Raw genomic sequence first — 13,502 nt, forward strand, 5'->3', positions numbered from 1 at the left:
TCCCCCCAAAACCCCGTATTAGCCTGTCTCCTGCCCAGTTCCCTGCTTCTTCGTGCCTGAGCAGAGGCAGCCACTTTGTATCTTTCCCAATAAGTCTTATGTGAAGTTTGTTGGACACTATGACTTTGTGGTATTCCTTGGCTCTTGATTGTCAGGATATGCTTTCCTTCAGAGCTGTAACACTTGCATTGTGGAAACCTTCTCCCACCCAAGAAGAGCTGTAACACTTTCATCAGAAAAACCTTTCCTTTGCAGCTGCGACACCTCCATTGGGGAAGCTTCTCTTCCCCCTGCCCCGCTCAGAGCTGTAACACTTAAAATAGCATTCCACCTTTCTGGGAAGGATGTGTTCAAACCGTTTCCCCACAAATCTGTGAACTGCTTCAGCAATAGTTGTTTCAAAGCCCACTAAGCAGCATGAAGTTTATCTCACCGTTTTCTGGCCAGAATATTTACGACTGGGAAGGTTTCTGCTTTGTGTCATGAGTGCCATTGGCTTATGTTCCAAAGCAGACGGCTGTGGGGTTTGGGCATGATTACTTACTATGTTTAATAATGTGGGCACCTCCATGAGGTCATTGTGTTATTCCTGTTCACCCATAGCTTGTTCTCATGCCCTACTGTAAATCCCTGGACATCTTTACTGTCGGAGGCTCAGGAGATGGGGAGGTCACCAACAGTGCCTGGGAAACCTTCCAGAGGTACCGGTGTCTGGAGAATAGCCGGAGTGTAGTAAAAACACCAATGACAGATGTCTGCAGAAACATCATCTTCAGCATTTCTGCCTTGATTCACCAGACAGGCCTTGGTAGGTGTCGCTTGAGCAGCTGTGGAGGCTACAGGGTGTATTTGGCACTAGGAGGTATAGTGGGGTACATGCCTGTGCTTCCTTGTGACACAGCATGAAGGAAGCAGTGTCTTATCTTAACCTGAGTTTGACTTTATTTTTACAAATATTTTAGTTGGCCTGGTGTGATAGTTGAAAACTTTTAATCCCAGTACTCAAGAAGCAGGCAGAGGCAGGCAGATATCTGTGGGTTTGAGGCCAGCCTGGTCTACATGGCAAGTTTCAGGCCAGGGCTCTATAGTGGAACATTGTTTCAAAAAAATAAAATAAAATAATAAATAACAAATGATTTTGTCATTTGGCACCATCAAAGAAGGAATCCAAATTAAAGAAATTTACAAAAGGGGTAGAGAGGTAGCTCAGTGGTTAAGAGTACACATTGCTCTTGCAGAGGACCAAAGTTCAGCTCCCAATCATCCAACTTCTCTGCCTCCATGGGCACCAGCACTCATGTGCTCTTACCCACGTGAACATACACATAATTAAAAGTAATAAAAATAAATCCTAAGTATACACAAGTGGTGATTTGACACAGGCTAGGGATGTGAAAGACTGAGTCAGGAAGCATCAGCCAACTGAAAGCTATGTTTTTCTCTAGGGAAGGTTAGACCAGCTTCTAGTGGTCACAGAGGTTTAATGCTATCAGATATTTGACCTCTGGAGCCAACAGGAATGCTAAGTTTTTAAGCTGGAATTTTCAGAACTAGAGTAGGAAAGGGGTCAGGAAGTGTTGGGGGGGGGGTGTGGGGGACAGGACAGGTTGTAAGGCAGGTGTGATGTACTGCTCCTGTTCTCAGTCTGACCAATCTTTTCCCTGAAGCTTGTGAATGCGACCCTCAGGGTTCTCTGAGTTCTGTGTGTGACCCCAACGGAGGCCAGTGTCACTGCCGGCCTAATGTGGTTGGAAGAACGTGCAACAGGTGTGCACCAGGAACCTTTGGCTTTGGCCCCAATGGATGCAAACGTAGGTGTATTAGAGACTTTGTAATGAATTCTGGAGTGGTCCTGAGGTATTCCCTGACTTCCAAAGACAGTACTCTGCTCTGAACCTGATGGCATGAGCCCTGGATCATTATGGATCAGGGCCGTGCACACATGAAGGCATGTCTGTCTATTTAATGAGTTCTTTGTTTGCCTTGTCTGCAGCTTGTGACTGCAATCTACAAGGATCTGTGAATGCTTTCTGCGATGCTATCACGGGCCAGTGCCATTGTTTCCAGGGCATATATGCTCGGCAGTGTGACCGATGTCTCCCTGGGTACTGGGGCTTTCCCAGCTGTCAGCCCTGCCAGTGTAATGGTCATGCTGAAGACTGTGACACAGTGACAGGGGAGTGTCTGAGCTGTCAGGACTATACCACAGGCCATAACTGTGAAAGGTATGTGGGCACCCCTTCATGAGAGTAAAGATAATATCCTGGGCATGGTGGTTGGCACACCTGTAATCCTACTACTTGTGGGGCAGAGGCAACAGGATCAGGAGTTTGAGGCCAGCCTGGGTGGAATAGTGAGGCCTTGTCTCAAAAAGAGAAAGGAAGACAGAGAATGACATCATCTTTGGCTAAGTAAATAATTATCTTGGACAAACCACAGAAGTAATCTCTTATAGACTCCAAATGGCTCTTCCATTTTTGATCATCCCAGCATTTTTGAAAAGCTCACTCATTTATCCATCACAGGTGTAGCTTGCACATGGTTTGTACCAAGCACTGCTTTGGTACTAAAGATGTGGCGACCACAACCACCTGAAGTCTGCCCTTTGGGAATTGCCTGGCAATTCAGCCGTGGATTGAGGAAACCCCCACATTGACACTTTCTGGCTTGGATGAGAGTTGAGAAATACTCTTGTCTACTTTGGGTCAAAGCAGAAACTTCATCCAAGTGGGACTACTCACTTTATTTTTTATTTTTTAGGTTTTTCGAGACAGGGTTTCTCTGTGCAGCTTTGCGCCTTTCCTGGAGCTCGCTCTCTAGACCAGGCTGGCCTCGAACTCACAAAGATCCGCCTGCCTCTGCCTCCCGAGTGCTGGGATTAAAGGCGTGCGCCACGGGACTACTCACTTTATATAGCTTTGTTGTTCAAAACATTATATGCGCCAGGCGGTGGTGGCGCACGCCTTTAATCCCAGCACTCGGGAGGCAGAGCCAGGTGGATCTCTGTGAGTTCAAGGCCAGCCTGGGCTACCAAGTGAGTCCAGGAAAGGTACAAAGCTACACAGAGAAACCCTGTCTCGAAAAACCAAAAAAAAAAAACAAAAACAAAAAACCATTATATGCAATCAGTTTTCTGGAGACAAAATGTACAAAGCAAAGCTATTCTCCAGTTAGCAAATGTTAATTGGATAATTATCATGGATATAAGGCACACTAGGTAGATGGCTTAGTTAGGGTTTTTATTGCTGTGAAGAGACTCTATGACCACAACAACTCGTATAAAGAAATCTTTTAATTGGAATGGCTCTCTTACAGTTTCAGAGGTTCAGTCCATTATCATCATGACTGGGAACATGGCAGTGTGTAAGTAGACATGGTGCTAGAGCTGAGAGTGTTACATCTTGCAGGCAACAGGAAATTGATTGATAGTCACACTGAGGGAAGCTTGAGAAAAAGAGACCTCAAAGCCCGCTCCCACAAGGCCACACCTCCTAATAGTGCCACTTCCTTTGGGGATCATTTTCTTTCAAACCACCATAGTAGACTTTAAGAATAGGACATGGAGTGTGCCTCCAGTGACCTGAACAGTTTCAGTTCATCTGTAAAGTGTTACAGATACATGCTGCCTTACACTGTTCACTACAGTCTAGTTAGAACCTACTTTGTGGGGTAAGAGTCATTACCTTCCCATATCACTAACATGAGCATGTGTTACAAAGAGCCACTTTAACACTGAGTACTGTAGCCGGTGCTGAAGTTGTTCATTAGATGAAAGAACGGCAAAGGAAAACAGAATGTGTGGTTGTTGTAAGGTATTGCTGTGGTTTGCTTACTGTTGCTATAACAAGTACCATGACCAAAAGCAATGTGGGGTGTAAAGGCTTAGTTGACTTATAATTCACAATCCTTCATTGAGGGAAGTCAGGGTGGGAACTCAAGGCAGGAACGTGAAACACAAACCATGGAGGGATGTTGATTACTGGCTTGCCTCTCTAAACCCACATTTAGCTACTTATCTTACACAGCATAGACCCACCTGTCTAGCAATGGTACCACTCACAGTGGGCTGGATCTTCATGCATCAAGAAAATACCCCACAGACATGTCCACAGGCCAACTAGGGACAGTTGTTCAACTGAGGGTCCCTCTTCCCAGATGTGTCAAGTTGGCAACCAAGATTAGCCATTGCAGGTATCAAGGTGTCAGATGAAACAAACACATGGCTTTTGGCTTAGTGCTAGTGTGGTAATGGAGAATGTGAAGGTCACAGTGGCTACTTCTATGAACTGGTTCTAACCACAAAACTGCTACAGAAAGAAAATAAGAGTCACAAGAGTGAAAGGGGGAAATTAATGCATCCCATGTCATCTTTATCTGCCCTAAATTCTTGTTGATTTTTCAGAGGAGATAGAAGGTTAGGCAGTCATCCATAGGCCGATTCAAAAGAGGTGTGATGGGAAGCACTTAAGAGAACATCCGAAAAGAGTCTGGCTGGCCATTTGCAACTAGCCTCAGATCTTTTTTAAAAAAGACTTTGGTTTCTTGTGGACAATGGGAAAGGATGTGGGAGAAGGGAAAGACTGAGGATTAGGTTTGCAGAACACTTCATCAGATCATTGGAGAGTCTGCTATCTAGTGTGAGCAAATTTCTCATTCCATACCTTATTTCCAAGTTAATCAGAGTTTTAATCCTCTTGATCTAAAAGGAAACTGGTCAGATTGTCTTGCAAGGATGAAGTATATGGAGAGGCAGGAAATGAACACTCCATTTCCGTCACATCTTTGGTTTTGTTTCTCCTACAAAGGTGTTAGGAACTTCCTCAGCTGCTCTTATAGGAAGCTGCTTGTCACTGTAGATGTCCCCAACACATAACTAAGGAACATGTTCTTGTACTATTTCTGCATGAAATTAAATATATAGTTAATATTCTGTAAAGAGCTTTCTTTTATTTCTTCATTTACCTCATTTAAAAACTATTGCCCCATCTCAAAACAAAAAGCATGGACACACTGAAGTGAAAATCCTTGAAAGTGAGCTGTAGACCCAGCTGTACTGCTTTATAACTCTGGGAGGGTGAATAAGAGTATCCAACTTCCATATGTGTAATGGCCAGAGTGAACCCAAAGCTTCTTCAAGCTTTTGTGTTACATGGGAAGGAAAAAGCACCCCAGTTAACATTGATTTTGAGGTCAGCAGCATGACACAGTAAGATAATTCCTTGCTCAGAGTTGTGAGGCTGACTCGGAATTGAGACTTTGTATCTAGGTATGTAAGCATTTGCAAACCATTCAAGCCTCACAGATCACCAGTCTTAAAAATACTGGATGTGATATATTTGAAAGCAACGAACACCCCTCTTTCCTGCCCAGGTTTGGAACCATATAAGAGATGGACTCAGAAGTCACAGCTGTAGAGCATCTTTGTCAGCTTTGTTGGGAAAAGCTAGATTGCAGGATGGCTTAGACCTGTGGCCACGATGAGCTTGCTAACTGTAGTGTATCTCCTCTAGCACCCCCATCCTCCATATTCACAGGCTAAGAAGAATGCAGACAGACTGACTCCTTAAGACAAAGAGAATGTAAAGCCAAGTGTCTTAGGGCAGGTAGGCAGCCCATGGGACCGTGAGGTCCAAATGGGAAACTATTTCTCTGGGGAACGGTTAGTGAAGATCATCACACTAATCCAAGAGTATCATCCTAAATACATGATCTTGCAAGTATTTCCCTTAACAGCCAGATTCAGCACCACCAGGAACCCTGTTAATCAAAATATTTGGTAGAGGAGTCCAGAATCCTATTTAAATGAAATCCTTCATGGGATTTTTAACTAAAATTTAAGAAAATTTGTTGCTGCTCTAAAAAGTCCCTTGTTGGGGAACAGGAGAAGTAGGGTATCATGTCCTCAAACAGAATACAGTTTCTAAGCCTATTCCTATGACTGGGTCAAGGCTCACTGTGTTCTGCACCCACTGCAGGTGCCTGGCTGGTTACTACGGTGATCCCATCATTGGATCAGGAGATCACTGCCGCCCTTGCCCTTGCCCAGATGGTCCTGACAGTAGACGCCAGTTTGCCAGGAGCTGTTATCAAGACCCCATTACTCTCCAGATTGCATGTGTTTGTGATCCCGGGTACATTGGTAAGTCATGCACACACCCTAAGAAGCAAAAGGCGCAGGAGAAAATGTATCCGAGTTCATTGTTAGTGAGAAAAAGATGAAGCGCGAACCAGTTAAGTTCACCTTTACAGTCCTTCATTAAAACTTAAGGGATTCAGGAGGCTCCTGCCCTTTATCTGTGTAGCATATGGGGCAGAGTCAATCCTTGGGTGTGCTAGATAATGGAGTTAAAGCAGCAGAATCGACAACATTTGAATACATGACAGTCCTTAGGAATAATTTCTCAGTTTTAAATACAAGGAAGATTAATTTACTTTTTGGGGTTTTTTTTTCCCCCATAACCTAACCCCTCTTGAATGTTTGGAAGCCATTTTGTGGCCCTAGGGTGGGCTAAAGAAAAGATAGATCATCTGGAGAACCTCCAGAGAGCAGGATGTCAAAGCTGAATGTTTTTCACCGTGTATACTGTTTTCTGCTAACATTCAGTGAAGCTAGCCTATTGTGTGTGTGTGTTGGGGGTCCTTTATTCGAGCCATGAAGCTGCTGGTCAACTGCTAGATAGGCTCGTGTGCAGCCCGAGAAGTACTTCATGCATGTGAATTTAGGGTTTCTTAAGAAACCAGGTCACCATTGAGGAGCTCGTTTTCCTGGCTGTTCACAGAGGATCACCAATTCTTCCATTTCTAGCTAAGGCTTGGGTTAGGATTTTAACACCCAACTACACTTACATGATCTCATCTCTGTTTAGCTCCTTGCCTACTCACCCTGATATGAGTAGAAGCTAAGGCCCTCCTACCTCTGTGACCTCTAAGGCTGCTGTCGCAGTGTTGGGGAGCACAGAATACTCTTCCCTCACAGCCAGAAGCCTGTTCCTTCTCTTTGAGATCGGAGACACAGGGCTTGGCAAATTACGTAGTGATACTAATGAGTCATTGCTTAGTTGGTCCCCAGGACAGGAATGACAATGGACTTTTGATCAGGCTTTTAGATAAGGTGAATTGAACATTATCTCGGTTTTGTTTTCCAATAGGCTCCAGATGTGATGACTGTGCCTCTGGGTTTTTTGGCAATCCCTCAGATTTTGGAGGGTCATGTCAACCTTGTCAATGTCATCACAACATTGACACTACCGATCCAGAAGCCTGTGACAAGGAGACGGGAAGGTGCCTCAAGTGCCTGTACCACACAGAAGGGGACCACTGCCAGCTCTGCCAGGGTGGATACTATGGTGATGCACTTCGGCAAGACTGTAGAAGTAAGATGCACATTCATTTAGCACGCCCACTACAGTGATCTTCACCACCACCACCCCCTTTTTTTAACCATGATTTTGTTGTTTGGGATGCTTATTTCACAAGGAGAAACCCTTGTTCAGCAAGGCAAAATTTCACATTCAACAAATGAAAGATGAGACTTAATTTTTTTTTTTTTTTAAATCTGTAAATCTTAATTCTTTGGCAAGACAAGTCTCAAGATGTGGCCCTGTGCCAGGGGAAATTGTGTCTGTCATCAAGATAAATGTCATGCAGTAGCGTGCATGGTGGTGTGTTCTTTCCATGAACTTGCTTATTGGGTGGGTCTTACAGACTTGAATTCCCACTGTGGGAGGGCTACACCTTTCTGATGTGGATGGTGGAGTAGGCCTCTCCCCTAAGGCAGAGAAAGAAGTAGCAGCAGTAAAAAAATCAACAACAACAACAAAAAAAAACAGTCAGATCTCATTTGTCTTATCAGGAGATCAGCCAGGCTTTCTGACTGCAAAGCCCAAAGGCTCCTGGTTTTGTTAATAAACATGTGGAATGTTGGGGACCCACAGGGCTGGATTCCTTAAAGTCTTTTTAGCTTACAAGGCTTCTGCCTGCTGCTTCTGACATATGCTATGGCTGCTTCCTGCCAGGAGATTGAAATCACTGAACATCTCAATTACCGCTAGTGTATTTTTATAATTTCCAGTTAAATTTTTAAAGTTTGAAATCTTTCAAATTTTTAATCATTTGAATCTGTGTATCATGAAACTATTCCTAGGCAAGCAAAAATCTGTCATTACATTTATGTGGACATGTCATCTACCTGGGAAGTGTCAAATTCATTTTGTATTGTGAGACTTTCTAAAGGATTTTAATTTTAGGGTTTTTTTTTTTTTAAACATTGCTTTTACTTTTTTCTTGCATGTCAGCATTGAGATTTGGAGAGGAAAAGCCTAGCTATTTAGATGGAGCTAACCTCTGCATGCTGTATACCCATGAATGTGATCAAATGTACATTTGCTTATGCTGTTCTGTTTCAGAGTGTGTCTGCAATTACCTGGGCACCGTGCAGGAGCACTGCAATGGCTCTGACTGCCACTGTGACAAAGCCACTGGTCAGTGCTTGTGTCTTCCCAACGTGATTGGGCAGAACTGTGATCAGTGTGCACCTAATACCTGGCGGCTGGCCAGCGGGACCGGCTGTGAGCCATGCAGTTGCAATGCTGCGCATTCCTTTGGGCCATCCTGCAATGAGGTGAGGAGCTGTGGCTAGGGGTGAGGCCTCTGAGATGCTCAGTGACAACTAGCCCATCAGGTGACTTTGCCCCATATGGAGGAAGGCCAACAGATAGCATCCAGCTTGGCAAGCAGAGTATAGACTGGCTGTCAGTCCCTCCGTGTCCTTCTTGGCTAAGGCAATGTTATTGTACACAAGGTCCTCATTTAACCTATCCATAGCATTTCAGTATAGTATCTAGCTGTGGATACAGACTCGCATGTCATTCCTTTCCCTTGTCTGGCACCCAAATCAGTTTTCATAGTTGCTCAGCTTGAAAGGAACTACACAGCCATCCACGCAGCATTGCAGAAGTGCTATTACTTGCTGATGTAGGCTAAAACTGACACTCCCCCAGAGTTAGATGTGCCAGAGGTGGCCTGGGATTGGTATCAATCTGTGGAAAAAGTGAAGATGCTGAAATCCTACCATGCTAGAGACCTTTTCAAGCCCCTTACAAGAGAACATCTCAGAAGTGCTGGTGTAACCCCCTCCCCAGTCTGTACCACAGGTGTCCAGGTTCCACTTCGGTCACTTAACTGGGTTGGGGCAAGTTACAACTGGCTTCTCCACTGAGACCACCTGACAGATATGTGTTTGGACTACAGTTCACCGGGCAGTGCCAGTGCATGCCAGGCTTTGGAGGCCGTACCTGCAGCGAGTGCCAGGAGCTCTTCTGGGGAGACCCCGATGTGGAATGCCGAGGTGAGGCCAGGCCCCAAGCTGATGCTTTGGTGGGGTGGGCAAGAACAGGAGTCTTAGGTCTGTAGGGGCCTTTGGTAAACTCCAAAGTGTAGTCAAAATGATATAACAAGTTTGTGCTTTTTTTTTTTTAAAGAACTCCTAATCTAACCTTGTGAGTAAATGTGACTAGTAAACAGAGAGTGTCCTTATTTCTTCAGACCCACACCATGGGGAGTGTCATCTGTCTTGGTACACAAACAGGCAAGGACACGTGCACACTCTGCAGTATACACAGTTATTTTTTAAAAATGATTTTTCAGTAAAGTGAGGCTACATGAGCCATGCATGCTGACAAATTGATCTGCTCCCTTGTGCATGTATGCACAGATGTGATTACTCCAGTAAGATAGTCAATTCCAAGACTCCAGCACACTCTGCAACAGGCTGCTAATACAGCATCCACCAGTGAGACTAGAAGAGGGTGACATAGAGCCTTGAGTGAAGTGAGTATGGTTGGAGTTCCAACCAAGTCTTTTCAGTGTAATTCAAACCCAGATTCTCACTTAGGCAGAGAGAAACGGGACCTTTTCTTAATAGAAACTTACTCCTGGGTGTGGTAGCTCAGCCTGTAAATGCCAACACAGTCTGAAGCATGAATAGCAAAAGTTCTAGGCCAGCCTGGTCAGCGTAGCAAGAACCTGTCTCAAAAGGCCCACTTACAAAACTCCATGAGTAAGAAAGATTGCTTAATTTTTATTCAGTTGCCATTGTTTTAACCAAGCAAGTTGTTTTCCAGACCTTAGGAAACATTTATGAAAGGATTTTATAAGCTGTTTAAACTACCTCCCATCCATTTCCTCCTTTTTCTTCCCTATATTTTAAGCTTACCTTTAGGTAATTATTTCCTATAGTTTCTTACATGCTCTTTGATATATTTTTCTTGTAGGTCCTTGTCTAACTCAAAATATAAGAATGACCTTTTCCTCTTTTGGATACAGTAATAACAAGAAATAGCTCTTCAATGAGTAGCTAGTTCATTCAATATCTCCAGTAGAAGCTAGCGACCTAGAACCTTCATGCCTTAGCAACAGACGTGTGAAATAGTGGCCAAGACCTGAGCAAATTGCATCTGATTTGATTTTTCACTGAGGCTTGCCAGCAGATTTAAATGGACATCTTAGGTCACAGTTTGTTTCACACAGGGATGATGTTTGTTAGGTCCATAAGTAAGTACATTCCCATTCATAGTTCTCTAACCCCGATGTAGTTTCCTAGTAAGGTTTGACTTTGTCGCTTCCATTAGAAGGTCCTGAAAGTCACAGGACCAGCTACTGTAACCGTCACTGGACATACCTGCCCCGTCTGTTCTTCCCTTTGTATTTCCTTTTTCTCCTTAAGATAACCAGATTTGTTATAAAGAAACTACAAAGATCATTATACTGGCCTGGTCCCAGTGGCCCAAGAGCATCAGGAAGGCCAGCAAATGGAGTGATCCCATGGCAAAGAGCAGGTTTATGGGGCCAGCTGCCTGATTTCAATTCAAGCAGTGCCTCTATATTAGGAGAACAGAGCCCTGCCTCTTCTGCCTATTCCACATGCACCTCTCTTGGTATAGTATTGATCTTTCTAGTTCTTTATTTCTGCATTTATATACATGTGTTATACATACATAGTTTTCAATATAGTACACAGAGTTTACTTTTAAAAGATTAATCTCAGATCTTTCCACATTTGTCACCCTTAGATCCCGAGTCTTCATCCCTTTAGCCACTAAAGAGTTGTTTTCAAGCCCCTTGGAAATACTGGTTCTGGATGTAGGCTCAAGGGAAGAATGCCCTAAAAGAGATTGATAGGACCTGGGTGTAGAAATTCTGTTTTTCCTTGCTCCCTCCTAAATCATACCACCATTCCAACCTTCTCTGTTTCAGATGGAGGAAGGAAGTTTTGTCTCCTAAAATGTCAGTCTAGGGTAAAAGGTGCTTGACCTAGTTGTTCACACTGGCTATTTGGTATCACCGTGATTTTGAACATTACACTTTACGTTGTCTCTCTTCAATCTCCTGAGAGTAGACAGGGAAGAAAGGGTTTTAGAAATTTGTAGAAGGGGAGAACTGAGCATATATATCACCATGATGGGTCAGATACTTGGTATCCAGGAGTCAAAAGTAATGTTCTATAGGGCACAAGCCCCCATGCAGGCAGGCCCTTAAACAAGAATCTGTTGGGCCCCAAAAGCCACTGAGACTCTGAAAAAGGCTCAGAATTTACAAGAGAGAAGATTGGAACTTCTATGTTTGGAGAATGGGGTTCATTGCCAGCTCTGGGGCTGTGGGTGGCCTGGGTGGCAACAAGGCTCAGGGTTGGCTGAGGGCAGGGACAGCAGTGCAGAGCGAGACACAGCTCAGGGTTCTTTGTACTGAAGTGACTGACAATGAGAGGGCCCCAGAGAGCAGCTAGAACAAGTGCCATCTGAAATTAAAGACCGCACTCTCTGGGGTTATGCAATAAATTGCCAATCTATTCTCAGTTGAAAGCACAAATTTGGACTTTCTGCTGCCATCCAGAAACTATGCTTGTTGGAGGACTTAGGTCATAGCTAAGTCGTCTCCTTATGGGAAAAAAATGTAGTTATGTGAAAGACAAATGATTGGAGCCTCCGGCATACAAATGGTTGAATGTTCCCATTGTTCAGGCAGCTTGGTGTTCTTGGCCTATTGTGCCAAGTTGGAACAAGCCCACCACTGTGCTGGGATGGAAAGTCTCATCTACCCAATGCTGAACGTACTAGTTCAGTCTACAGCCTGAAGCTTTGTTCTGTGTCCTGCAGGGGTCGAGGTCACAGGAGGAATCTTTCTGTCCATTCATAGATGGCAAAGGGAGGCGTGCAGTGGCTTTCTAATCAGTGAAACTGCAACATCAAGGCATAGGTGTGGGCTCTGGGTGGTGGGCTGGGAAACTCTGTGTTACAGTGTTTGCCTCTATGTGGGAAGACCTAATTTCCATTCCTCAATACCACAGAAAAAGAAGGAAATACCATACATTCCTTGCCTACATATTCATTCTTCCACAATTTCTCCCCTCCCTGCTTCCTCTACCCTTTGAAAAAGGGACTCATGTAGTCCAGGCTGACCTTGAACTTCTTTTCCTCATGTTTTCTCTTCCCAAGTGCTAGAGTTACAAGTGTATACTGCCAAATGCAGCCTACCTACCTTTTTTTATTACTTCCCTTATGACTCGGGAAATAAGGCTGTGTTTAAGCTTTTAGAGAACCATAACTTCAGTTAGGAAGAAGTCTTCTTTTATATAATCCTAATAACAGAGCACATGTAACCCCAGAGTTGGGCTACACTTGACAGCAAGCTATAGACAGCACCTAACCCAGTTTTATTTACCTTGCTGGTAAATAAAGCTTTGCATTCATTTCCTGATAGGTTGTCTATGGCTCCTTTGTGCTCCAATGCCAGACTTGATAGTCCAGCCAGGCAGAATGGCCAGGAAAGCCTTACATGTTCACCTTTTAGTCTTCACTTAAAAGCTTGTGGACCCCAGGCAGGATGGGAGCTGAAGTCAGTTATCCTTCAGCTTTCATTCCAGAACTGAAGTTTTGTTACCAAGCTCAAAAAAAAGAAAGGGATTGGAATGTCAGAAAAAATGAAAGCTATGTAAAAGAGGATGAAAGTACTAAGATTTCCTTGCTATCAAGAACAATTTTTAATATTTGGGGGCTTCCTTGACACACATAAGGAGGTCAATGGACAACTTGCAGGGGTCAGTTCTCTCCTATCATGTGGCTTCTGGGAATTAAACTCATGGCCATGCCTGTATTCCTTTGCTTTTAGTGAAATAGAAACTTCCATGCAAACTATCGGCAAATCTTTAGCACTGTAGCAAGGGCCGGGAGCCTGTGAGCTTGTCGGCAGAGCCAGGGGTAGGATGTGGTCGGAAGTTGGGGCAGCAGACAATACATTACTTGTTTCTCAGGTGTGTCATTTCTGTGTTCAAGATCAGATTTCAATTTCCAGTATAAAGGTGAACAGTCACAGTAGGTGCACAGTGATGAGTAGGCTAGACCTGACAGTATACACCTGTAATTCTAGCTCTTGGGAGGTAAAGTCTTGAGGCTAAGGAATTCAAGGCCATTCTCAGTACATAATGAGTTTAAAGCCAGCCTGGACTC

General features: G+C 44.1%; 1 protein-coding gene across 3 annotated transcripts in view; it reads left to right on the forward strand.

Annotated features, from left to right (window-relative positions):
- Lamb1 (laminin subunit beta 1) overlaps positions 1-13,502 on the forward strand; it is a 71,876-nt gene that overhangs the window by 39,166 nt on the left and 19,208 nt on the right. For 2 of the 3 annotated variants that reach the window (XM_052738267.1, XM_052738265.1), the window contains exons 18-24: positions 604-808; positions 1,668-1,811; positions 1,994-2,225; positions 5,976-6,139; positions 7,149-7,373; positions 8,406-8,620; positions 9,250-9,346. In XM_052738267.1, the coding sequence (XP_052594227.1) occupies positions 604-808; positions 1,668-1,811; positions 1,994-2,225; positions 5,976-6,139; positions 7,149-7,373; positions 8,406-8,620; positions 9,250-9,346 (1,282 nt within the window). The remainder of the gene's footprint in view (positions 1-603; positions 809-1,667; positions 1,812-1,993; positions 2,226-5,975; positions 6,140-7,148; positions 7,374-8,405; positions 8,621-9,249; positions 9,347-13,502) is intronic. The other variant, XM_052738266.1, reaches the window with a different exon arrangement.

Source organism: Peromyscus californicus, unplaced genomic scaffold (genome assembly GCF_007827085.1).
Source record: "Peromyscus californicus insignis strain IS unplaced genomic scaffold, ASM782708v3 Scaffold_15__1_contigs__length_86483966, whole genome shotgun sequence".
Classification (NCBI taxonomy): Eukaryota; Metazoa; Chordata; class Mammalia; order Rodentia; family Cricetidae; genus Peromyscus; species Peromyscus californicus.